General features: G+C 43.2%; 1 protein-coding gene across 4 annotated transcripts; it reads left to right on the top strand.

Annotated features, from left to right (window-relative positions):
- Window positions 1-244: 244 nt before the first annotated feature.
- MCOLN1 (mucolipin TRP cation channel 1) lies at window positions 245-27,504 on the top strand. 4 transcript variants are annotated; one of them, XM_053298819.1, is made up of 15 exons: window positions 245-498; window positions 5,130-5,237; window positions 5,651-5,868; window positions 10,786-10,953; window positions 11,055-11,211; window positions 12,640-12,757; window positions 13,297-13,393; window positions 13,569-13,668; window positions 19,211-19,317; window positions 20,793-20,942; window positions 21,055-21,156; window positions 21,513-21,635; window positions 24,411-24,617; window positions 24,942-25,072; window positions 25,365-27,504. In XM_053298819.1, the coding sequence occupies exons 2-15, from the start codon at window positions 5,234-5,236 to the stop codon at window positions 25,399-25,401; spliced, it is 1,719 nt and encodes a 572-aa protein (XP_053154794.1). In that variant the 5' UTR covers window positions 245-498; window positions 5,130-5,233; the 3' UTR covers window positions 25,402-27,504. The 4 variants fall into 4 exon arrangements, with proteins under 4 accessions (XP_053154794.1, XP_053154793.1, XP_053154796.1 ...); XM_053298818.1 differs by having other exon boundaries at window positions 245-543; XM_053298821.1 differs by lacking the exon at window positions 5,651-5,868 and having other exon boundaries at window positions 248-498.
- The last annotated feature ends 241 nt before the right edge of the window (window positions 27,505-27,745 follow it).

Here is a 27,745-nt window from a genome sequence, read left to right as displayed (position 1 = left end):
TAACTGTGAAATAATTTCTTTTATCCCAATGCAGAAAGCATTTGCTGGAAGTTTTCTAAATATCTGAAAAAAATTACAGGTTCCATACAAAAGAAGATCTGTTTGAACGAGCAGCAAATGCCTTTATTTTCCTCATATGTGTAGCACACGCACATGCTGCTGCTAAATCACAGCTTCGATAATCGATACACCTCTGGATGTACTCTCTCACCTGGCAGATGTCACTGTCTCCTTTTCTCTGAGATCAAATCAACAAAGCAGGTCGTCAAAAGTAACCCTCAGGTCCCGTCTGTCGATAAAGGAGCTGCCAGTCTAGGACTTTATTACCTCTGTGCTCCCGCCCATCCCTACTCTTTTGTACATGACAAGACCGTAGGCAGGCAAGCAAGCCTATCTTTTGCTGGCCCCGTGACCGGATGTTTGAAATGTCTGTACATATTTTGGAGCCAGCGGTGAAGAGCTCTATGTTGTCCCTTTCGTGTGGGGTCTCACCCGAAGGTGAGAGAATCGCAGAATATAGAAAAGAGGGAAGGAAGTGGGCAGGTAAGGCGGCGGCGGCGGCAGCAGCAGCAGCAGCAATCATCAATAAGCGTATTTCGCTTTTTTAGTCTGTTATGAATAGAAAGGCGACAGGCGTGCATGTGGGGTAGCCTTCCTCCTCCTACAGGTTTATTTGCAACAAATTGATGTTTTGCTTTCTAGGGTAGGAAGTGTATGCAGTTTTTCACCGTCGCGTGTAAGTAGCCAGTCGTGCAGTATCAGGATTCGGAAAGATATGTGTCTTTTCTACTCCACCAGAAACCAAAGATATATAGAGGGTGGTGGGAAGAGTGGGGCCTTTGTTTCAGCACAGGCATCAAAACAACAGAGTCCCATGTCCTCTTAACAGTTAGGATATTCATTGTGGCATTTTATGAGCCACAACCCACTTTGTCAGATACATGGTAGGCATGCTTGTGTGTATACATACATCTTGAAAGGCAAGCATACATTGGCTTCTCAGGAGATTGTGCTGACCAGGCCTAGACCTGCTTAGCTCCAGCAACCTGGCTATATGGTGTGTCGACCATGTCTTGGGATCACAGCCATGGGATCACTGGTCAATGTATGGGGAGGGGAAATGTATGTACAGTACTATACAATGTATAATCTGGGAAACATACCAGCAGGGATTTGTACTGACAACCTCATGCTTGCTAGGCAAGTCATTTCCCGCTGCGCCATTAGGTGGCCTATATTCCTGTAACAGGGTCTAATCATTTCTTGTTCCCATAGAACCCATTAATCAAACAAGTAGTGGTAAACTACTGCCCATCCCCAATGTAGTAGTAATATATTTCCCTTGCTGTTTTAATTATTGGTTGTAAGCAGCCTTACTTCCCCCCTGCTAACTGAGCAAAGAGACACCTTTTAAAGTGGTGATACTCTTATATTTAGCAGGGGGAGAGCAACTGGCCTTATCCAGCCCCAGCACAGCATCCCTCCAGTGGCTGTTGCTGGTATCTGCCTTATGTTTCTTTTAGATTGTGAGCCCTGTGGGGACAGGAGACCATTTTATTTATCTATTTTTCTTTGGAAACTTCGGTTGAAGAGTGGTATATAAATGGAGGAGGAGGAGGAAGAGTGGAGGGGGAAAGTGTTTTATTTTTACAAAGTGAGGTCAAGATGTCAGACAGTGCAAGGACTTTTGGAGGTGTGTCATGGTACTATACAGAGCACAAATGAACACAAGATCAAATCTGTGTGGGTGTAATCTGCTCCCAGTCAGGAGCCACTTGTGAGCAAAGGGCGTAGCAAAATCAATAGACTAAATACATGCTTAAAGAGACAATTGCTATCTGTGGTGAACCAGACATTCCCAGGATTTTTTGAGATCAAATTCCATAGTGTTAAGTTTGCTAACAGATTCCAGTTCTTTTCCACTAGCCCTGTGCTTTATCTCCTCCTTTTTCCTTCTCTCTTCCTTAATTTGCTGGTGCTGTTCTGGGAATTCAAACCCAGATGAGGTCCCATTCACCTCATCCCAGCCTTGGTGGTTTTTAAATAATATCCCTTCAGACCTTAGAGTTGCTCAGTGAACAGACAAAGTGCCCGGGTAGGGAGTTGACCCATCTACCATCCTGAACTTCTATGAGATGTGACTGTTGCTGGGGAGTGTTTGGCTATTCATCAAGGACATCCTCTTGGGTTCCTTGGAGGCAACAGGCCCAACAGTCTTGGCCAGCATCTTTCCTTTGCAATACACGGGAATTCCTCAACAGACAAAGCCATGTGGAAAGGGTTCCCTGAAGGTAGAAAGCAGAGAAGGATGGGAGAGGCATAAACAAAAGAATGGTGGTAGAGCATCTGCTTTGCATGCAGGAACTCCAGGTTCAATCCCCAGCATTTACGTAGGGCTGGGAAAGACTCCAGCCTGAAACACTGGAGAAGCTGCTGCCAGTCACTGTAGGCAGTTCTGAGACAGATGGACCGATGGTCTGACTCAGTATAAGGCAGCTTCCTATAGTCCTGTAAAGGTAAAGTGTGCGGTTGAGTCAGTGTCGACTCCTGACGTCCACAGAGCCCTGTGGTTGTCTTTGGTAGAATACAGGAGGGGTTCGCCATTGCCATCTCCCGTGCAGTATGAGATGATGCCTCTCAGCATCTTCCTATATTTCTGCTGCCCGATATAGGTCTGGGAAACATACCAGCGGGAATTCGAACTGGCAACCTCAGTCATTTCCTGCTTCCCCATTAGGTGGCCTATATTCCTATAACAGGGCCCTAATCATTTCTTGTTCCCATTGAACCTAGTCCCATTAACCAAACAAGTGGTGGTAAACTGTTGTCCGTCCCCAATTAATATTTCAAAGTGGAGTTATTTTATATTTAGCAGGGGAAGAGCAACTATCCTTATTCAGCCCCAGCACAGTGTTCCGTAACTGGCTCTTGGTGTTGTTTACTTTGTGTTTCTTCTTATTGTGAGTATTTTGGAGACAAGGGACCTGTTTGTTTTTTGTTCCTTGTAATCCAGTTTGAACCTTTTTTGTTAACAAGTAATTAAGAATTTTCAAAATGATAATTAGTGGGATTCCCAAGAGCTTCAGGGTTCTTCTACCTTCCTGCCAAGGTATAAATCTAATCTTTTCAAATGCAGGGCATTCTAAAACTGGTATTATTTATTTATTATTATTTATTTACTACATTTCTATACCGCCTTTCTGCCTTGACAAAGGCACCCAAAGCGGTTTACAATATTAAAAGAGGCAAATAACAGATTAATAAAACGTTGTCTCAGGCTGTTGGTCCTTTCAGGAGCTGAGGACAAGAGCTCCCTGGCTTGGGTGCCTCCTTTCTTGCCTTCCTCTCAAGGCACACTGGTCTTTCCATACTGCTGGGAATGTGATGTGGGGGGGAGGCTGTCAACTGCTGAGACATGGCATTGTTGGTCTCTTGTAGATTACACAGATCGTGATTCCATGTGTCTTTTAAGCGAAGCCAGTCATCGTGTTGTCCTTGCAGCATTCGTTGCAGTGCTCTTGTTGCATTTTTCGAAAGCTGGCACCGTTCAAGTTCCTGAGTGGAAGAACTTAAACGGGAACGAAAGGAATCAAGTTCTACTTCCAGTCTTTCCTTATTTTCTTGAAGAAACTCTAATTTAGAGATTAGCATGGCAGACTCTGCTTTTGATGCATTTATTTGTCCACTGTATTGAACGACTGTTTGAGTCAGATCCTTCTTAAGTTTTTCTTTTAAAATTTCATTTCCTTCTAAATATGTGGCTTCTTCTTCCTGATGTCAAACTCTTAAGTGTTCAAGTTCTGATTTTAATACAGAAAGCTCATTTTGGAGTATTTTGTTTTTGTGCCGCAGATCCCTTTCTTGGTCACGATTATCAGACATCTCTGAGCTCTATTGGGGCCGATGTTATACTTTCCCCTGGCCTGCCTTTCATGCCTTCCTCTACTCCTTTCTGTACTCCTGGCAAGCGGGGGGGGGGGGGCTGCCCCAACAGTCCTCACAGGCCAGAGCTGGTCTCTTTGCGGGCCGGTGTTATGCTCTCCCCTGGCCTGGGTGCCTCCTTTCATGCCTTCCTCTCAAGGTATCTGGCCTGAAGAGTGATATGGACCCTTATGTATGTGCGTGCACACATCAAAGAAATAAAGAGTAACATCTACTGTGTTATATGGAACTGCTGGGCGGCAAGGATGAGAGTAAACTATGTCTACGTGTTTGTTCATTTCAACTATACCTTGCCAATTCATCACCTATTAACAGGCTAACCAGGCAGCTTATGGTAAAAATCTATTAAAGCAGTGCTAATGCTCATACAACATCCCTAGTTTCAAAACTGGAATGTGGCATGATTCACAAAAATGTGACTAGTATAAAATATTGTCATGGCTGCCAACAGAGACTTTTAGTGAGGTTGATCATTCATGCTGCAAGTGGCCCTTTGATTGTGATTGATTACGTTTATGTCTGAAATGGCATGGCTTTGCTTTTGTTTGAGCTACTCCTGAAAAAACCTAACCCTAATTGCCTGAATTATAACTCTAATTGCCTAAAAAAAAAAGAGCCTCAAATGACAAGTGAAGTAGTCAAGCGTACAAAATCTGCCTGTGGAGGAGAGAGAAGTGTAAGTCCTAAATTTTAATATTGGGGCTAAAGGGATGCTCCTGCCTTCAGAGCTCTTGGATTTAATGTGGACAGTGTCTGTGTGCTGTCATGCCATCGCCCCTTTCTTTGGTAACCTACAACATGCTAAAATACAACACTTTCTTTGTTCTGTGTGCGGAACTAAGTTTCTGTGTCAGTCAGCAGTTTAGAATTTGTGTGGGATTTCCTCTTTTGGTAACAAGAAACGCAGAGTTGTCTCACTGAAAATGGTTCTTTTTAGTGAACCAAATGGTTCCTTTTAGTGAACCGCTTTGTGCATCTCTCTCTAGACTTCCAAATAGAGCTTGGTAGTTGGCCATGTTGTGCTCCTCTTGCATGACATCAGCAATGAAACTAATAGTTTTGTGGCAAAGCCTGCTTCTCCTGCTCACAATACCTAGAGCTGCTGTGGTTGGCCATTACATATATCCATAGTCTGGCATTATCTCTGCAAAGGCATGGACTCATGTTGCTGTTACGCCTGTTTTTAGGTACTTGCTGACAAACTGCATGCCTCAGCAGGGATTCAGAAGACAAATAAGTCCCAACACCTGACTTGTGAGAGAGTGGTTGGAGCTGATCCTGGAACTGCAGCATGGGTAAGAGGGCGAGAACTCACTGTGGATGTGTTGCAAGCTTATAATTTGAGGTTCAAGTGTCTTGATCTAATTCAGTGGTGGAGCAGAGACAGTTGTGCTAGACTAGGAATGGGATAACAGGTGGGCAGCACAGATGATGGTAGTCAATATAACAGGTGGGTCAGCTGTTGAACTACAACTCCCATCATCCCCAGCCACAATAAATAAATTGTATCTGGGGATGATGGGAATTGTAGTTCAACAACAGCTAGAGAGCCAAGGTGGCCTACCACTGCAATAGAATGTGTTATAGTAACTGGCGAAATCACAGGAATATCAGGATTGGGCCAGTATGCACAGAAAAAAGAATTTGCCTCTTCCGTATAGGACGTAGCTGGGACCATGATGACCTGTGCCCTTTTGCCTTCTTGTAGAGACGCAGAGGCTGCTGACCTCAGTAAATAGCTATGGGTCTCAGGAGGGGGATGCCAGACCAAACATAGACTCTGCATCCTTTCAACCAGAAGAAGAGGAACTCCGCAGGCGCCTCAAGTATTACTTCATGAGCCCTTGTGACAAGTTTCGTGCCAAAGGCCGTAAGCCTTTCAAGCTGGTACTCCAGGTGATCAAGATCATAATAGTCACCGTCCAGGTGTGTAAAGACAGGTGAACCTGGGGTAGAGTCCCTGATAAGAAGTTGCGACAGACTGAATTGAAACAAGAAAGACTACTGGAAAAACCTAGCAGGTTTTTCCAGTAGTCTTTCTTGTTTCAATTCAGTCTGTCGCAGCTTCCTATGAATAGTTCCTACCTTCTTCTGTGTGCTGAATGCTGCTGTCTGTTTATGTTGCTAGGTAATTATTAGGGCTGTCACTTGATTAAAAGTTGTTCAGGCATTTTAACTGAGTTTTAAGTGATTAAATGTGATTGTATATTACAAATCAGTAAAAGTGATTTTTTTTAAAGGATCCTGAATGGGGGTGATGCATCTAGAGAACGTTTTAAAAAAAAACAAAAAAAAAACACCTAAGTTGTTTAGAGCAGGGATTCTCAACATTGGGTCCCCAGATGTTTTTGGACTTCAACTCCCATAATCCCCAGGCGCAGTGGCCTTTGGCTGGGGATTATGGGAGTTGAAGTCCAATAACATCTGGGGACCCAACGTTGAGAATCCCTGGTTTAGAGGATGAAACCCACCTTTATTGTGTTTTCATGAAATCTGAACAGCTGAAGTTGAAACACAATCAGTAGTTGTGGTTCAGTTCTGATCTTCACACCTGGGCTTGTGTGAAAGGGCCAAGGGCCATATGTGGCTTTTCATACCAGTAATATCAAACATCTTTTCATGAGGAATTAATGTGGTTGGGATGCACAGAGCGGGTTTGTGGGTGCTCTGCATTTCTTTGCTCCAGCAACAGTAAATTTGGGAGCATAAAAGACTATTTCACATGGCCAGTAGCCTTTCCAGTTAGGGTTTTAATGGTTTAAATTTGCAATGAATGTTTTAATAGATTAATCACATCAATTTATTAAAGCATCTTCCTCTTGTATTTCTAGGAACATGGGAAACTGCCATATACTGAGTCAGACCATTGGTCGATCTAGCTCAGTATTGTCTTCACAGACTGGCAGCAGCTTCTCCAAGGTTGCAGGCAGGAATCTCTCTCAGGCAGGCAGGAATCTCTCTCAGATAAAGATACAGTGCATGCTAGGGATGTGCACGAACCTGTTCGGAGGCCCTTTTATGGGCCTCTGAACAGGTTTGAACCCTGGGGCTGGTTCAAAGGCCCAGGGGTTCGCAATTTAAGGGCGGGGGAGGGTGCTCTCACCCCTCCTGCCACTTCCCCCCCTGCTCGCGCTCCTTCCCGGTAACAATCTTTGGGGGGGCAGCGTACCTCCCTGCCGCTCCTTTCCTGTCCTTGGCTGGAAGTGGCCGGAAGTACCAGGTGCACGTGGAATATGTGGATTAATCTCCTGGGGGATGATGCATCAAGGATTCTGCCTTCAGGTGATGCAGTGAGGCAGCCCATTGGAGCCTTCACCCAAGTAGTTGTCTGAGCTAAAGTAATGGCACATCATACAAGAGAATTGGCACTCCTAATGGAGGGAAGGAATTCCAATGTTTTCTGTCCTCTTGTTTACAGCAGCTAATTTGGGGTTTTGGAGAGAGTTTGTTCCTTGTGATTTCCATATTTGTCAGGTGGTGCATCTTACTACAGGGTTAGAGCTATGACATTTCACTCTAAAAACACTTGGCTACAGTTCTGACTCCATTAACTAATAAAAGCAGCGACAGGAAAGTGCCCATTGACAAACTACACTGGATCTTTGAGGAAACGTGAATGCAAATGGAGGTGCCTGCTGAGTTGTCTAGTCTGTTGCCTTGTCTGCTGCATCTATATTTCTGATGCCAAGCCTTGGGGACCTTTCAGCCATCCCCAGACTAACGCTAGCATTAGATGTTGCTTATCTGTGGAAGAGGTTAAATGAGCTGTAATCAATATAGGGTAGCCTTGCTGATTACCTGCTGGTCTTGTGGTAGCAAGCATGAATTGTCTCCTTTGCTAAGCAGGGTCTGCCCTGGTTTGCATTTGAATGGGAAACTACATGTGAGCTCTATGTGATATTCCCCTTAGGAAATGGGGCCTAAGTGCAAAGAAGAGCACTTGCATGCAGAAGGTTCCAAGTTCCCTCCCTGGCTTCTCCAAGATAGGGCTGAGAGAGACTCCTGCCTGCAGCCTTGGAGAAGCCGCTGCCAGTCTGTGAAGACAATACTGAGCTAGATGGACTAATGGTCTAAAGCAGTTTTCTGTGTTCACTTCTCTTTTGGATCAAATCTTGGACAACCAGTCTTACTCTATGGCAGTGAGGTCCTGGCAGCATGAGAGTGTAAATGAAGAACTTGGTCATGAGTCAAGACACAATCCTCTTGTGTCCTGGTTGCAGTATCCAAGGCTGCCCACTGCAAAAGTGGATTCAGCATCTGTAGTTGCTGACCAGTTCCAGACACTCTTGGAGGAAACAGATTATCTAAATCAATTTCAATCAGACTCCAGGCCTGGCTTTGGAACAGAAACTGCTTTGGTCACCCTTTGGGGTCAGGGAGCCATTTTATTCATTTATACCTATGGCAGCCATTTTATTCATTTATATCTATGTAAAAGACTGAAGGACATCATTGCTGATGCACGCTGGATAATTGAGAAAGCCAAAGAATACCAGAAAGAAGCCAATATGTGCTTTATTGACTACAGAAAAGCCTTCAATTGCGTTGACCATGTCAAGTTGTGGAATATCCTTAGGAAAATGGATATTTTCCCAGAACATCTCATTGTTCTAATGAGAAACCTATACACAGGACAGGAAGCCACAGTCCAGAAGGAACATGGTGAAATAGACTGGTTCCAGATCGGCAAAGGAGTAAGACAAGGCTGTATACTTTCTCCTTCTTTATTCAATTTATATGCTGAACATATACTGAGAGAAGCTGGATTGGAAGAAGATGAGCATGGTTTTAAAGCTGGAGGAAGAATAATCAATAACCTGTGCTACACTGATGACACCACTCTGATAGCTGAGAATTTGGATGATCTGCAAGCTCTAGTAATGAAAGTCAAGGAGCACAGTGAAAAAATGGGACTGCGACTTAATATAAAGAAGACTAAACTAATGACAACAGGTACAGCAACCAGCCTCAGAATTTACAATGAAGACATTGAAGTGGTGGATAGCTTCTGCCTTTTAGGATCGACCGTCAATAGTAAAGGGTCCAGCAGTCAAGAAATACGCCACAGACTGGGAAACGATATTTAGATGCCGTGACGTGTCTATACCTACAAAGATTAGAATCATTCAGACAATGGTTTTTCCCATGACACTCTTTGAATGCGAAAGCTGGACTTTGAAGAAGCAAGATAGAAAAAGCATTTATGCTTTTGAACTTTGGTGCTGGAGAAGACTTTTGAGGATACCATGGACAGTCAGGAAAACAAACAAATGGATCATAGAACAAATCAATCCAGAATTTTCACTCGAGGTACAAATGACCATGCTCAAACTATCGTACTTTGGACACATTATGCAAAGATCCAGCTCCCTTGAGAAGTCCATCATGCTAGGAAAAGTTGAAGAGGAGGATGACCAGCAGCAAGGTGGATGGACTCGATTACGACAGCAATGAATGCACCACTGAGAGACCTTAAAGGCCAAGCTGAAGACAGATCATCTTGGAGAGATTTCATCTATGTGGTCGCTAAGAGTCGACACCGACTTGACGGCACTTAATCAATCAATCATTCAAACCGCTTTGGGAACTTTTGTTGAAAAGTGAATAAATAAATAAAAGCGAATAAATATTCATCATATTCATACATACTTGAGCATCTTGCCCAGGAAGAGAATATTGGCCACAGGCTCACAGTTGTTTACATCCTCTAGGTCCAGACTAGGTTTTTTTTTAGTGTTTTTCTTTTAAGAAGTGGACAAATAATAGCTTTCTTCAACAAAGCTGAGACAACTCCAGTGTTCCCTCTAAGACATGTTCTTGTGTGTTTGCACACACCCAAGTTTTTTGATATCCGCTCAGTTTAGATCCCGCTCACTTTGAATCAGGGAGGCCCCATTCTGAATGCATGTGTGCACACACTGCCTTGATACTGCTGCCCAGAACAAAACTTATTCAGCACACAGATGAAAAAAATTAGAGGGAACACTGGACCACTCCCCCTCACAGTGAGGCTTTTAGAATCTGCTAAAAAGATTTTAAAAATTCCCTCCTTACTAGATTTAATAAGCCATGAAGGGCAAGGGTCAGGCATGCACATGGTCAGCCAAACTTGACTGAACACCTTGTCCACATCCTCAGGTACCAATAATTGAAACTCTTCCAGCAAAACTGGACCAGGTGATACTCTGGACACCTCTCCCAATGACACTGCATCAGCTGTAGAGTCCAGTGCCTGGCAAATGCACACAACTTGACTCTCAAAATGCTATTCAAATGTGTCATAGCATGCTGTTGAGGGTTCTAACACATCTTTATTAGTTGTGTTAGTTTTGGTGTTTTTATGGATATTTTAATCTGGTTTTTATGTTTTAACTGTTAAATTCTTGTTTTGTTTTTGGTTTATTATGCTGTAAACTGCCTAGAGACTTCGGTAGTGGGTGGGTAGTGGGTGGGGGGAGTCTTGCCTGGGGCCAGATTTCAGAAGGCCCCACACCAGCCGGGAAAGCCCTGCTGGATGACATCGAGAGGTGGACAAAAAATTAATAATTCTTTTGTTCCGTCAGTGCCACAGAATAGGCTCAATAATGAGCTCTAACCTAGGTTTTCTAAAAAAATCTGGATGAGTGCCTGGAGTACGAAATGGTACAGCACGTCAATATCTTTCAGTGGGGAGGATGCGGGAACTGGGAAGAAACTCTACTCCTGGCAAATGTCCGTACGTCCTCCTGAAAAGGTCTACCTTGCATGCTTAGGAAGGAGTATGACTGTGTGTAGAGTTGAGATTCCTAAATTCTCCTCAACCTAAATTCTCCTCAACATGCTCTCTGCCTTCCCTTTCCACAGCTCATTCTCTTTGGGCTCAGTAATCAGATGGTAGTGGCCTTCAAAGAAGAGAACACCATCACATTCAAGCACCTCTTCCTGAAGGACTATTCAGATGGGTCAGAGGAGATCTATGCAGTCTATACACAGGCAGATGTCTATGACCACATGTTCTATGCAGTGGACAAGGTGAGAAGGGGCACAGATGTGCTAGTGCACAGGTTGTGGGGCTGTGCAAGGGGAGCTGGGACTAACTGATGCCACCATGATTATGGCAACTTCTTCTGCAGTACTTGGCCATTCCAAATGAGACGATTGGGCGCTATGCCTATGTGCACGCCGATGGTGCTAACCAGTCTGCACTCATGCTCTGCCAACAATACTACCGCAAAGGGGAGATTGACCCAGCCAATGATACCTTCAACATTGATCCCAAGGTCATCACAGGTGAGTAAGTACCTTTTCTATGACCTCAGGTGTCCAACCTGCTCTGTGTTCCTAGCGATGGAAGTAGTAGGGGTATGCATGGAACCAATTCCATGCACACCCAGGAGGCCGGGGGGGGGTCCTTTAAGGCATGGGGAGGGGGCTCTTCCCCCCCCCCGGCACTACTTCAAAATCCACTGGTGCAGGGAAGCTGTTTGTTTATTTATTTATTTGATTTCTATACTGCCCTTCCAAAAACGGCTCAGGTTGGTTTACACAGAGAAATAATAAATAACATTCGAACCGGTTCAAACGTGGGGGTTCCAAACCTGTTCGGCATTCTAGGAATGGAACGCCGAACAGGTTTGTGCACATCCCTAGGAAGTAGTGTTTCCGCTTGCTTGCAACTCATCCAGCCATTTGTGGCCCATACTACTGCACAAAGGAAAGGATAGGCTACACTATAGAGCAAGATTACACTGCCAAGCAGGATTCTAGGAGCTGCTATATCTACTTATACCTTCCTGGGTTGTATTCCTGTCTCTTGGGTTGCTGAGCAACTTCACTGATGTCAGGTGCAGCATAGTTGTGGGAGGAGTTGGGGGATTCACCCCTCTCTGTCTTGTACAGAGTGGATGTTTTGGGGGGAATGCTGTTTGCTGTGTACGTTGTAGAAGGAAGAGAGAGTGACAAATGCAGCCTGGTTGGGACAAGGCCTAGGGATGCACTGAGATAGATAGATAAACTTTATTAAGATCGTAGATCAGACTGTACAACAAAAAACATTACATAAGACTAGAGTGTATAATACAATGTAGTAAAACCTAGCCACATTGAAAATGATCTCTTTACAAAAGTTAGATAACAAAAACTCTAAATAAAATTCGTCGGAGTGACCTGGAAACTTCCCCAAAAGAGGAGTAATCAGTTTTAAACGAGCATCATTATAAAATTTACAATATAAAATAACATGAGGGGTAGGGTTAGGATGCACTGATGAACCACTGCACTGTTAATTAAGATTAGTTTTATTGCACTGGAAATAAAGTAGAGTCTCCACTTTGAGAATGTTTTTTGGTTGAAAAGCGGTATATGTTAATAATAATAGTTTTTTAAAGGTTGCTCTTTTTCTAGAGGGCAGGCTGTCTGTACACTCCCCTTCCAATTTCTTCTTCACAAAATTAGATGGCAGCCATCCCTGTGGGTTTCTCACAGGATCTTAGAAGCCCTCCTGCTGCTTCTGTCTTTTCTTTTGGGCTGCCCAGCAACATGCTACCTTTCACCATCCTCTGCTAAAATTGAAAACACACAGTTTCAATGGTTTAAACTGAAATGTTTAAAAATATTTAAGACTGTATCAAGGGTGACAAAACTGCTTCTAACATACACATCCCTGAATGTGGTGGGATCTGGAACCTGTTCCTGGGGCACTGTCTCCTTTCTGTGTAGAGTGTTTGGGTGTGGATCCCCAAGAGATGATGGCCTTCAACACTCACTCTGAGGAGAAGTTTCCAGCCCTCCTGGAGCCAGACCACAGCTACAGGAACTTTACTCTCAAGTTTTACAAGTAAATTGTCTCATATTCTTAATATTTGCAACAGACCAAGGGGAGAGTGGGATTCTCTCCATGCAAGAAATCAGAGGGAGGGGGAGGGGGGACATATGGCAGTAGAAAGCTGGCAGTGCTGTGTTTCCATCCTGAATATAAATAACCTCATGTGATTTGTAATTTTGTTCCTAACTTTGTTTTAAACCATTGAGGATCCTTGCCCCCATAAACTGTTTCCAGGAGGTTATTCTGGGTTTTTTTTTTAATCTTAAGGAGATGGAAACCTTCAGATTTGCAACCTTACTTACCAATGGACAAGTTCCAGCCATTAATGTTTGTACTCACTGTTGCCTTAAACCTAAATAGCTTGATTCCCCTTGCTGCGCTGCTCCTTATGGAGTATTTAAAGAGCGCAATTCTTGACTCCTTTTTCCTAAGTCTAAGAAGCTATGTCCTTTTGAGCTTTTCTGAAAAGAGGTTTTCAGCATTCTGTCCTCAGTCATGCTTATGTGGGAGTTCAGGATGCAGCTGACCTTCCACATCTTTCTCTTTGGCAGACTTATTAATGTCACCATCCAGTTCAAGCTGAAAGCCATAAACATACAAACAATAATCAACAACGAAATTCCAGACTGCTACACCTTTTCTATCACAGTGAGTAACCACTTCGGCGCATCTGTTTGTGTGGACTCCTCATTGCTATACTGAACTGGGTAAACCGAAGATGCTCAACTAGGGCTTCTTTGGTTTCTGCCTAGTAAAATTCTCCCCAGCATTGGGAGTGGGGAGGGCACAGTACATTATCATTCTTTTCTTCACCTTATCTCAGATCACATTTGACAACAAAGCACACAGTGGCCGAGTGAAGATCAGTTTGGACAACAAAGTGGACATCCAGGAGTGTAAAGACCCCAGCGTCTATGGCAAAGGTACTAATGGAGCATATGTGGAGGAATGTAATACAAGCATAGCCTTTCCTTTTGATTTTGACACTCTAGTCAACTGCTTAAGAAGATTGCTGCTTAGGCAGCACTACTCAGGAATTGTTGGGTGTTTCTTTTAACAGCTTGATATTTTTGCCCAGCTAATAACCAGTTGCCTGATTTGTGGTATAGAGGACATGTCATTCCTCCAAGAAACTAGCATTTGAAGATGCTTCAGCTAAAATAATAATACAAATACAACGAAAATGTATATACTGCTTTTCAACAAAAGTTCCCAAAGCGCTTTACATAGAGAAATAAAAGTTAATAAAATGCCACCATCACCCGGTCCCTAAAGGGCTCACAATCTAAAAAAGAAGCATAAGATATACACGAGCAATAGCAACTGAAGGAATGCTGTCCTGGGGATGGATAGGGCCAGTAGCTCTCCCCACTGGTAAATAAAGAGAATCACCACTTTTAAAAGATGCCTCTTTGCTCAGTTAGCAGGGGATAATAAATAATAATATTGTTGCAATATTGTGTTGCTAACCTCCTGAATGTAACTGCCTAGATGCAAGCTCAGCTAAACCTCAGCCCCTTTGATATGGAGCTTCTCTCTTGGGGGGCGGGAAGAGACCACAATCTCCTTTACTTCTGTCTCGTTCCACCCATGCTCACTGTAGATGACTCTTCTTCATCCCCTTCTCTGTTCTGCCTTCTCTGCTTCAGCCAACCATCTTTTCTGTCTGTCAGATTGCCTCTCCAATTGCCACAACTTCTTCCATGTGCTATCATAGTATCATTTTTGTTGCCTGTTTACTGTCTCCTGAATTACTCTCCCAGCAATAGAGTGAATGACTAAACTATCAACTATCAGTTGATAGTTCGGTCATTGCAGAACTCTCATATATGAGACCAGTACTCAGGCCCCTATCTCTAAATCTAAGCATTAGTTTTATCAGGAATGTGTAACCACTAAGAATTCGCTTATGGTGTATTATAGTGTTAATAATCAGTCTGCTCTCCCACAAACACTATATATTCAGAAAAAGCAATATAAAGCCCTGTTGTGGAAGAAGTTGGCGCAAATAGAAGTTTGGCAGCAGCTGATGCCTCTAGGGCATAAAGCAACATTTTGGCATTTGACGAAATGCTACATTTTGGCATTTTAATGGCCATGTATCTAAATTGGATTGCAATCTTACAGCTGATACTTGGAAATCCTGCTTTTGATCAACTCATGCAGATGATAAAGGAGGTTTATCCCAATTGGAGACCAACAGAGAAGTATTGCCTGACTGGCATCCTGTTACCACCTCAGAAAGAGTTAATAGGTCAGTTGAAAAACAGAAAATCTCTGGGTAGTGATCCTATCCCCATGGAACTGATAAAAGCAAATACTGGTGGGCACTAGTTCATGCTTTTTCTCTTTCCTTTATTGATAGAACAGTTCTTATCCCCAAGGATTGTGTGTTAGCTGTTGTCGTCCCTATTTTTTTTTTTTAAAGGGAAGAAATCTGATCCAGCTAATTACCACTTTATTAATCTGCTTAATGTCATTAGCAAACTATATGCAAGACATATATTGGAAACTCCTTGATTGGATGGAATAAGAAAATATAATAGCTGATGAGCAAGCCGGCTTCAGAATGGGTGTGATTGATTGCCTTTCCAATTTGGATTTTCACTTCTCAAAGTTAGCATATAAACCTTTGTCTGTATTATTATATGCTGATGACATAGTAATAATGTCCCAAACACTGATTGGTCTGAGAAGAATGCTACATGCTTTTGTTTCCTATTGTCATACTGAACAACTGAATGCCAATTATCAAAAGACTAAAGTCTTAGTTTTTTCAAAAAGGCCAATCAGACATATGTGACAGATTGATGGGAATAATATAGAGCAAGTAATGACTTATTCAATTTCCCTAACTCTTGGTTATCTGTGGTTACCAAAAAAGTGCTGAGTTTGGGGCTTTCTCCCTCCAGTTTATTGTCCTTGTCCTTTACCAGCGCCAAGGCTATTATGATCCTACGTCTTAGAGACATTGAGTACCAACGCCTTGTCTCCCTAGAGAATAGATGTTCTCTCATATATCTTGGTATTTCCCTCCCTGCTCAAAATCATCCTGCTAAATATCTCTCCACGCTCCACCTGGTTAAATTGAGGTCAGCTTTTGCAAGAGCCAGACTGAATGTCCTACCCTCTGATTTGCTCCTTAGAAGGTTTTATAAGGATTCCTCTGTTTCGGGGCTATGTTCTTGTGGAGAGGGCTGCTTAGAAACAGTTGCTCATGTGCTTTTGTACTGCCCTCTGTTCTGCAACTCAAGGAAATAATTATTGACCCCTTTATTTGATCAGTTTCCAGGCAGGCCTGGCTCATTTTATCTTAATTTATGTCTTGCTGATGTTAATGTGGGTATTACTAAACTGGTTGCTAAATTTTTATATGGGGCTATGAAACTGACCTCTCGTCATGGGGTTTTATGAGGCCAGTTGTGTAACTTTTAGTTATTTCATGTTGTTGTTGTTGTTACATTTATATCCTGCTCTTCCTCCAAGGAGCCCAGAGCGGTGTACTACATACTTGAGTTTCTCTTTCACAACAACCTTGTGAAGTAGGTTAGGCTGAGAGAGAAGTGACTGGCCCAGAGTCACCAGCTAGTTTCATGGCTGAATGGTGATTTGAACTCGGGTCGCCTCGGTCCTAGTCCAGCACTCTAACCACTACACCACGCTGGCTGTTGTATATTTATGCCTGGTAACAGTCTAAAATTTTAATTTTGTTTGGCTTATGGCTGTAAATAAAATGATTCTGATTCTGACAAATATTTGGGGGCTCTCTTTCAAGCTTCTGAACCTTGGAAAGTACAGAGTAAGTTAGTTGTTGGAAATGCACAGAGGAGTGCAGCTGCCATATTTATATTCTTTTGTGTTAAGGGAGGACACTGTATTCCATCAGCCATTAAAGTATTTTTAGCAAAAGCTGTATCTCAGTTGTTTGGTGCACAACTTTGTGTTTATCACAGTTATAGTTGCCAAAAAGTAGTTCAATCTAAATTTTTGATGGCAATTTTTTCAGTACAATGTTGTATCTCCAATGCAGCTTTGCGCTTAGAATCAGAATTAGTTTCAGTTGAGGCACAAGCTTGGCTATCTATTTTTAGTTTTTTCTTTAAACTGACTTTTTTTCTGGTTGGCTTGGCCCCATTAGCACTCGTCGTTTCATTTGAGACTGATGTGATAAACCAGATGGCATTAACTCCATCTGTGGACTGCTTAGGAGTTTATCATTCAGTTTTGATACATGCCTTTACAAAGAGGAGGAGGACTTCCTGGAGGTGGTCTCTGCAGGAAAAATGATCAGCTTATGAGGTCTCATCCCAATATTTAATATCCTTGGAATATCAGAAAGCCAAGTGAGCCTTTATTTATTTAACACACTTGTATACCACCCAAAACTTGCATCTCTGGGCAGTTTACAACAAAATCTATCTATCTGTATATTTCTCTAAGGTGTACCCATCGCTATTCCCATGTGTGGCAGCTTTTGCGAGAGTTTGTGAGTGAGCTGCTAGCAGGGGGAGAGGAACGTGGTGGCGCAGGTGGATAGGCTTGCGGGTGAGGCGGGCAGGGGAATAAAATGGAGATGGCGGTGGGCGGACAAGAAAACGGCAGTGGCAGATGGGCAAGAAAGCAGCGGCGGCGGGCAGGGAGGAAGGAGGGGGGAGAACTAGAGGCGCAGATGCTCTGCACCCGGCCCAGCTAGTACAAATTAAAATGTTAAAACACTAAAATTAAAAAACTTAACACAATGTTAAGTTTAACACTATTCAAAATTATGAATCTAAAAGCATGTGTGAACAGATGTGTCTTAACAGCATTAAACAGTATATATGGGACATTGAATTGCAAAGGGTTTTGAGCTTGGTTCCAATGCATGAACTATCGGAGGGTGTTTACGCTGGCATGCTGTAATGCGTTTCCCTCAGCTTTGCTTGAGGGAAGAGCCAGAATATCCCTTTTAATGAGTGTACCTATCCCTGTGGTTTGGGTATGGTGGAAACAGTGATACATATACTGTACTTCTGTTTTGTTCTTACTATCAAGATATTCATTTTATTTTTATTATGACTAAACTTCTGGGTAGATCTGATGAGTTTTACTTTACCATGTTTGGGACTCCTATATTTTGAAGAATTTGGTTTGTGTGAAATAATACTTCCTGATAACCTACAGGTACCAAACTTTGCATACACAATGCTCCCACTGAAATTAGCTGGATGCACTGTCTTCTGCACTGGGATATGCTTGGTGATTTTTATTTTTATTTTTAGATGGAATTCTGAATGTAATCATCATATTTTAACTGTTCTCCAAAAAATTAATGCTCTATCAGATCAATAATTTCAAAATGACATCATCCCCAAGACAAGGAGAAGATCTTTCTCAGATTCAAATTTACCATATATGATCATTCTACAATAAAACAAATATTTGCAGTTGAAAGTGTACACATTTCAAACTGTTCTTTTAATTTCCTTTTGCAAGCACATTAATAAAATGACAGCAGTTTCACCAATTCACAGGCCACCTCCCTGTATAACAATTTAGTTGTCACTGAGGGTACTTGTGTTTATTTGTGGTTTTCTACCCCCTCTCACTTAAATTGATAGTTTAAATAGCCACTCTCCCTGCTTCTCAACTGACCACTGAGAGATTTAAAGAAGCCACAAGAGAGGCACAGGTGGCTCCATCCAGTCTCATTTCTTGTGCTGCTGCTTTAAGCCTCCCCTTGTGTCAGCAGAGAAGTGGGGAGGTTTAAAGTTTGAATAGCCACTCTCCCCACGCAAAGTTATTTTGTGTAGATTACTACACAAAATGTTCAAGAATGTTCAAGAAATGTATATAATAGAATGCAAAAGGGATTCTGTTAACTTGCTTGCAAAAGGGAAGTAAAAGAAGAGTTTGCAATTTTTTAGGATTTCAACTTCAAATGTTGTTCTTTTTTTTAAGTTGTATGACCATATGATAAATTTGAATCATAGTAAATTTTAATCTGAGAAAGATCATCTGCTTTTCTTGGGCATTATGTTTTGGAATTGTTGATCTGATTGTTAAAAATCTGAATACAATTAAAATTTACTACAGAATTTCTGCTAAAAAAAAAAACCCTCTCCCCAAAATTATTTCAACATGTCCCCAAGCCTATTTCCATGTGAAAAGTGGTGCATTCAGCTACTTTAAGAAGCAGCAGTGTTCATGCAAAATTTGGTATCTGTAAGTCATCAGGAAATATGACTTTATTTTGCACAAATTCTTACAAATATATGATGTGTTGGATTGGTTGTGTCTATTCATATTTATCCATGTATTTTCTTTGCTGGTCTGTTGACTGTAATAAAGATTGATTGATTCGCTTACTCACTGTATTTTTAAATCAAGCCTTTTTAGATTTTAATTTATCTGAACAAAGTTTATTGTTGATCTTTATAGTGCCGTATGTGCTTCAGACATTCATTGCTGACTTCTTTCTTGCAGGAGACAATCATTTTCGGATGTTCTTTGATGTGGTTGTACTCCTCAGCTGTGTGCTGTCTTTCATCTTATGTACCCGCTCAATCATCAGGGGGCTTCTACTGCAGCACGTGAGCTTTGCCAGAATAAGTGCATCTCTGTGTATACATGCAGCTAGTTCTGCTGCTCTCAGGGTCAGAGAGGCTTTCCTCTTTATTTTTCTTAAGGACAAATTGGAGGGATGGTGTTTAGAAGCATCATTGTGCTGAATGATGAAAAAAGCATCATTCTGCAGTAAATAGCAGAAGCCCAAGGAAAGGGATCTTACATTCTAAGACAAGTTGTGTGTGTTTATTGACTTGGAACCAGTGAAACTCAGGGGATGCCCATATTGTTGTGCAGTTCATTATGGATTGGCTTGTCCCCGATTGTTCTCATCCTACCCCACACACATGCCAATAATTTGTGGTGTGCGCAAAAAAAGGGGGGGTGTGGAGATGTAAAAGGTCAGATTCCACCACTTCAACTCACACAGAGGAAAACAAAATAAAGTTGTTACAATGTGCATCGACCAATGTAGAGATGACTGTCCAAATGTTAGCAACAGACATTGTAGGAACATGAATATATGAAGCTGCCTTTTTATACTGAGTCAGACAATTGATCTGTCTAGCTCACTCTCATCTGCGCTTGAGTGGCAGTGGCTCTCCAGAGTTTCAGATGGAGAAGGTTTCCCAGCCCTAGCTTGAGATGCCAAGGATTGAACCTAGGACCTTCTGTGTGCAAAGCATGTGCTCTACCACTGAGCTGCAGCCCATACCCATGATTTTTATCACTTGTTTACTGAGGTGCTAATGAACACCATGCACCCCAGAATCCAAAGAGGGATAAACTGCAGGCAAATCCTCATCTGAACATATTCTGAGCCAGGGATTCTCAACGTTGGGTCCTCAGATGTTATTGGATTTCAACTCCCATAATCCCCAATCAAAGGCCACTGGGGCTGGGGATTATGGGAATTGAAGTCCTATAACGTCTGGGGACCAAACGTTGAGAATCCCTGTTCTAAACTATATATTGCAGTCAGAAATGTTTTTCTAACATTTAAAGGCTGTAGTGGGCTTAAGAGGCAGCTGCTTTTGCTCTGCATTAAGCTTCCACTGCCCTGTTCTTTCCTTCCAGAGATGGACTCCCTCAACCATTTTCCCAAAGCACTCTGTAGCCACCACACTTTGTACGTACACCATGTGGCGGGGGTGGCGGCGGCAGGGGAGTATTTGTTTCCTAAAATGTTGGTGCTGAGCAAATGTCAGCTGAGCTCCTAGTAACTTCTTTAATGAGCAGATTTCTGAACTAAGCAGGAAAGGGCTGAGTCTGTCTTTGGTCCCCACTTGCCTTCGTAGCCTCAAAGAAGGTGGTGGATTATCGGACCCGGGAAGTTGCTGAGCAGCTCCCATCTTTTCATAGGTACCCTAATGATCCTCTATGCAGCCCTGTCCTACTGCTCTGGTGCAGGGGAAGGAGAGACGATGGACAGGAGCAGTTAAGAGGCTTTTGTGTCTTGGTGCAGGCAGACTGCTCAACAGGGCCTTTTTTCTTTTTACAGGAGTTCAGTCAGTTTTTCCAGCGTCACTACAACCAGGATATTTGCCTGTCTGACCGCATGGAGTTTGTGAATGGCTGGTACATCCTGCTTGTGGTGAGCGACATACTTACTGTGTTTGGGACCATAATGAAGATTGGAATTGAGTCCAAGGTAAGGAACTGGCCGAGCAGGCTGTGGCCTAGAAACCTTGCACGGGCCCAGCCACTATCACAGCTTATGGTGCCTAAAAGGCAATCCTGAATGACATGTTGTATCTTTGCAGAACTTTGCCAACTATGATGTGTGCGGCATTCTCCTGGGCACCTCCACGCTCCTGGTCTGGGTTGGTGTGATGCGCTACCTCAGCTTCTTCCAGAAGTACAATGTGAGCTGAGAACTTTATTCTCCCACTCTCTTCCTCCTGTAGTAGATAGGGAAAGATCAAAGTTCAGTTTCACTCCTGAGATCCTGTATTTGGAATGATTCCATGATTTAATTTGTTAAATAACCTGGCATTCCCAAGATGATAAATTCTGCAGCCAGTATCACATGTTGCACATGTACTGTGCGACTGTGGGAACATTACTCTGCTGATTCCTGCCTGTCCCCAATCATCTGACAGACTCAATTTTTCTGACTTGACCAGGTCTATCAAGAAAAGGAACTTGAATTTGTACCTCCTATAGTCTATTCCAGGTCTCTTTTTTCTTATTCAAACCTTCTTGCTTGATGTCTCTCTAGATCCTTATTGTCACCATGCGGGTTGCCTTCCCCAATGTCATCCGCTTCTGCTGCTGCGTGGCAGTAATTTATTTGGGTTACTGCTTCTGTGGCTGGATTGTGCTGGGACCCTACCACGTCAAGGTATATGAGCTTGGAGGAGGATAATGGTTGAGCTACTGTATCAATGTGAACAAAGCAATGATCTACAATTTTTTTTCTAGATATTGTCACAGTTAACATACTGTCACAGAGATATTGTCACAGTTAACATAACATGTCATATGTTAACATACAGTTAACATACATAATCAATCTTGATTGTGTTTCAGTGTACAGTATGTGAGCTCTGCATCTCCACCACAGATTGGGTGTGCATGCTCAGCTGAACTGTGGAATCCATACTGTGGATTTGGGCTTATTTCTGTAAGACATTCACCATCCCAAGATTCTGCTGGGTGGTTCTGTGCCAGCTGATCTGATTTGCCAGATGCAGCTTACCTCATAGTCTTTGGAATGTCAAAGGTGGATCAGTGGGGAATTCAGAGGCTTAAGTGCTAGGCATAGTTACCTTATCTTGTGCTGAATTTGTAGCAACCAATTTGCCGATAGAACGGAGCACTTATTATGTAATAATAATAAAAATAATATTAATAATTATAATAATTAAATATATACTGCCTGATGTGCATCTCTAGGCGATGTACACAATTTAAAACATCAAATATAAAAAAGGGAAAACAAAACAATTTCACAGAATAAAAAGTTTAAAATTAATTTCAGTTAAAAGCCTGAGAAAACAGTTATGTCTTGAGGTTCTTCCTAAAAGCAAACAGACGAGATGCTCTTATTTTGACAGAGAGCATATTCCAAAGTCCCGGGGCAGCCAGAGAAGGCCCAGTCCCGAGTTGCCACCTAACGAGCCCGTGGCAACCATAACCAGATCTTTCCAGAGATTAATCTCCTATTAAGGTGATAAGGTTCATGACAGAGAAGGCTCTCTGGACCCAAGCTATTGAGGACATAGGTAATAATCAGCACTTTGTATTTTGCTCAGAAACATACCTGCAGCCAATGCAGTTCTTTAAAAATTGGTGATATATCAACCCTTCGGGTTGTCCCAGAGACCAGTCTGGCTGCTGCATTCTGTACCAATTGTTTCCGGACTATGTACAAAGGCAGCCCCACATAGAATGCATTACAGTAGTCAAGCCTGGAACCATATTACCAGCATATGCACCACTGTTTTAAGATTATCTACCTCCAGAAATGGATGTAGCTGATGTATTGGCCAAAGCTGATGAAAAACACACCTGGCCTGAGAAACCAGAGTAATGTTTTGGTCCAGGAGCACTCCCAAGCTTTGTACCTGATCTTTTAGGGGGAATGTAAACCCCATTCTAGAACAGACAGATCTAAACCATCTCTTGGGCCCTGACCCCAACACAGTCAGTACCTCAATCTTATTTGGATTCAAATTCAGTTTGTTATCCCTCATCCAGCCCATTACCACCTCTAGGCAGACATTTAGGGAAGTTATGCCATTTCCTGATGTGTTTGATATGGTGAAATAGATTTGGGTGTCATTAGCATATTGATAACACCCTGCACCAAACCTCCTGATGATCTCTCCCAGCGGTTTCATGTGGATGTTAAAGAGCATAGGAGACAGTATGGAGCCTTTTGGAATTCCATACTTTACTTCTCGCTTGCAGAGCAGCAGTGTCCAAGCAACACCATCTGGAGTCTACTAGAGAGGTAGGAGCGGAACCACTGTAAAACAATGCCACCCAATCCCACCTCCTTCAGGCAACCCAGAAGGATACCATGGGTGATGGTATTGAAAGCCACTAAGAAGTCCAAAAGGATCATTGGCCACACTCCCTCTGTCAATACCCAATCTATCAGGCTGACCAAGGCAGTCTCAACTCCTTATCCCATTCAAAAGCCAGTTTGAAATGGGTCTAGATCAGTGTTCCTCAATGTTTTTGGAGTCATGGACATTATTCGTGCGCAGTTTCCCAGACCAGCCATTAGTAAGGGGGTCACCCCCCTCACTCCCAACCTCACCCCTTGGCACCCCCAAAAAACAATTTCGGGCAGCTCTCCGGATTTCATTTCCAGGCAGTCCTCGCTGCTGGATAATGTTCATTTCAGGGAAGCGAAATGAACGTTGTCCAGCAATGAGGGCTGCCTGGAAAAGAGCTCTGGAGAGCTCCCGGTGGCCCCCGCTGGCCCGAAATTGTTTTTGGGGAGGCGGGGGTGTGTGATTCTTATTAGTGAAGCCTCCCAATGCCTTGCGGACCAGCACCGGTCTGCAGACCGGTGGTTGAGAAACACTGGTCTAGATAATCTGTATCATCCAAAACTGCCTGGAGCTGAGAGACCACCACCTGCTCAATCACCTTGCCCAACCATGGAAGATGGGAAATGGGTCTGTAATTAGCTAACTCTGAGGGATCCAATGCAGGTTTCTTCAACTTAGGTCTAATAATAGTCTCTAGGCATTTTGCACTCCCTCAGAGAAGCATTTATAATATTTGCCAGACCCTCTCTGATAATACAGTTATGATGAGATAAGCCAAGTTGGGCAAGGGTCAAGAGAACAGGTTGTATTAATTTTTTTGATTTTATTTTACATGTATCTCCCGCTCTTCCTCCATGGAGCCCAGAGCAGTTGGGTTATGTTTCTCCTCACAGCAATCCTGTGAGGTAGATTAGGCTGAGAGAGAAGTGACTGGCCCAGAGTCACCCAATGAGTTTCATGGCTGAATGGGGATTTGAACTTGGGCCTCCCTGGTCTTAGTCCAGCACTCTAACCACTACACCACACTGGTATTAGTTTATGTCCTCCTCAAAATGGCAGTTGGGTGCTGCTTTGGGATTCTGGGCCTTCCCATTTATTTCTCCTTATTTTAGTTCCGTTCGCTCTCAATGGTGTCGGAGTGCCTTTTCTCTCTTATCAATGGGGATGATATGTTTGTGACCTTTGCTGCAATGCAACAGAACAACTACTTGGTGTGGCTCTTTAGCCAGCTCTACCTGTACACCTTCATCAGCCTCTTCATCTACATGGTGCTCAGCCTCTTCATTGCTCTCATCACTGGTTCCTATGAGACCATCAAGGTTAGTCCTGCCGTGCCTCCTATCTTAACCATCCCTGTAGAACTGGAGCTGAGCACCTTCACTCAGATGCCTGGACAGAGCATTGCATTCCCGGGCATGAAGTTTTGTAGCTTGCTTTGTCTCGCTGCTACAGAGGTGTCTATGGGGGCAGGGCAGGAGGTGATTCCTTTCAGAGACCTTGGAACTATCCTAAACTGCCTATAGTCCCAGAACTGCCTTAATCCTAGGGATTGTTACAGAGGCAGTCCTACAGAAAGACTACCAGGCATGTTGGGCCCTGCCACAAAGGCCCTGTGTAATCCCTCATGTCTCCTGTTCTTACAGCATCAATGTGAGGGGGAGCTGACTGTCACACAGCTCCACGCCTACATAGCTGAATGCAAGGACAGCCCCAAGTCGGGCAAGTTCCGCAGGGAGAGCAGCGCCTCGTGCTCCATCTTCTGCTGCTGTGAGCGGTAAGCCTGCAGGGTTAGGGGATTTGTGGCTATCTGTATCCCTAGTAACTGCTCTTCAGGTCCAAACAGAAATCTTCCTGTGTGTGTCTGTAGTGCCAAGAATAGGGAACGGCCCTGCACAATGTGCTTGGAGCAAAGGGTATTGCAAAAGAGCTGGATTGAGCCTACAGAATATGCACTCAATGCTGGGGGCAGAGGGCTAGTGCTTTGGACTCCTCTTGCTTTCTTTGCTGAAGTGTGAGGGAGGGATTGCACAGCCTGATGATTCTCTTTCCTGCTTCTCTTTCTGCAGAGCCCCACTGCAGGAGAATGTACTGGTGGTGAACTGAGAGTGCTGACCTGGAAAATGAAGAGACTGCCCATTTCTGGGTTGCTTGAGCCACACTGTCCTGAATGGGAACTGCTGAGAGTGAAGAGACTTTGCTGCGGCCTGTTTTCTGGCAATGACTTTGGCAAGAGACGCAGCTCATGTTATTGCCTTTGGAGAGCTACAAGTCAGTTCCTCAGAGATCTGGGGGGACAGTATGTCACAAGCAATGGATCGTTCTTGGTACATTAGCAAGAGACACCTGCGGGGTGGGCAGTACTTTCGGGCTGCAGCTGGAATTGCATCAGATACTCTTCTGCTACTCACTGTGTGTACCATGTTTCCCAGGCAGGTGGGACTAGGAGGTTTTTAAATGGCTGCTAGGGAGTATGCAGTTTTTAATGGGTTTATTTTGGAAGAAAAAAAGTTTATAAAAGGACCTGACAAAGAGTAGGTCAAGGCAAAGTCCTTCACGTTGTGTTTGAGGGTCCAAGCCTTCCATCCTGCCTATGGGTAGGAGTTTGCCTTAGAAGGGCTGACTCAAGGGTGTTGCTTTGCTTCCCATAAGGAAAGCCCAAAGTTCCTCCTCAGCTTAATTGTTTCATGTCTGAGTGACAGTTCAGGATACTACAGAACTTAGACCAAGTCCCATGTGTAAATGGGTGCAGGGGAGTTGCTTTAAAAAGACTATGGCAAAGCTTCTCCTGCCTGGTCCCGCACATATGGCTTTGGATCTGAACCAAAGTAATCTAGGCCCTTCCCTTCCCCATCAGTAGTGGGTTGTGTCATGTAAGTGTCCTGATCTGGAACAAATTCTGTTTGGGATCAGGCAGTGACAACAGGCTGGGGAATGGCCCTCTATACCAATAATCTGCTGGCCTCTATGGCCCTCCAGCAATGACAACTGTACCAAGACTGCTTTACTTTCAGTCACGTGTTGGTAAATCAGTTTCTCTTCCTGGCACAGCATTTTGGAGGCACATTTTGCCTCCAGAATGCTGCACAGGAAGACTAGGGCAAGCTCACTGATCAAACAGAGAAGAGAATATGCCAACTTGGATGGAATAATAAGAGTCAGTCAGTGGGTTTGGTCAGCATTGGAACACTCCTGGCTTCTTATCACAAAAATCATTGCAGCAGGATCTACTGTGCTGCTGCTGCTGCTGCAGAAGAGAGCACTAGCTGCCAGTTCTGGACATGCTTTCTGTGAGCATTTTGGTTGTCTTGGCTACCTCTTGCACCTCTCTATGTGTTTGATGGGATTTTGCAGTGGAGGTAATGAAGATTTCAACATACATGTTGACATTTTGGATAGGATGCTGAGCCTGTCTACTTGCTATGGCACACTGCTAGCTTTGGCATCCAGTCCGGCCCTGACCCATTGCCTCCCTTTAGGTGAATCCCAGGACTAGTTTTACTCTGAAACACTTGCTTCAGGGAGGAGACTTCAGAGGGGCCCTTCCCCTGCCCCAATTCAGTCTCCACCTCTGTGTGTCATTTACAAAAATGATCTCTAGTCTTGAGGATAATAGATGAAGTTCTGACTTTTCGCTTAAGGTGCAGACATTTCTAAGGTCAGGATTTGCCTTGCAAGATCCTAATATAGGGAGAAGGATTTAATCATGTCTTACCACCTCGCTGCTGAACACTCATTCTTTCTGCTAGCTACACCTGAGCTGATGAACCATTCAGATATTGTCAAATAATTACTAATTTAAAGCATTAATTTTGCAGAACTGTAGCAAAGAGGGACTAATTTAGAGGCTCGTTATTAGCATAATTTATGAAATGACGAAACATTGAAATCAACAATTTATAACTAACAATACAATATTATCAAGTTTTATGAGAAAAATATCCCTTGAACCCTAGGGTTAGGCCAAACCTTTAAAAACATAGCCTTTGCAAAATTGTGTTTAAATGTGAGTGAGCCTACCTATAAAGTGTGTGTTTTGGGAAGCAAAGAATCCTCACCCCTGTCTTTTTTTTTGTTAGGTGACACTATCATCTACAGTTACATGCAGACTGCCTGCCTGCTATACTTGTAGCTTCATAGAATATTTGCTTAAATGGGTGACCAACTGACCACTGTCCCAAATCCAAATATCAACTTGAGATGACCATATTCCTTCTTACCACAGTCTCTCCTTGGGGTTCGCTGCATATGTTTTAACAGCTGAGCATTTTCATGGTATGTTGCTGTGAAGCAGAGTCCATGTCTATTACTTTTTGTGGCAGTTCTGTATCACCACACTAAGTGAGAGATAGGCCTTCTAGATTATTTCTTGTGAATTCTTGAGCCACAGAAGCTGCTTTGGAGGGGGAAAGAGCAGCATCTGCCTCCTAATAAAACAGAAAGGGTCTGC

The sequence above is a fragment of the Hemicordylus capensis genome, chromosome 2, assembly GCF_027244095.1.
Source record: "Hemicordylus capensis ecotype Gifberg chromosome 2, rHemCap1.1.pri, whole genome shotgun sequence".
Classification (NCBI taxonomy): Eukaryota; Metazoa; Chordata; class Lepidosauria; order Squamata; family Cordylidae; genus Hemicordylus; species Hemicordylus capensis.
The sequence above is the reverse complement of the archived record's forward strand: the minus strand, read 5'-3'. Positions and strand labels throughout refer to the sequence as shown.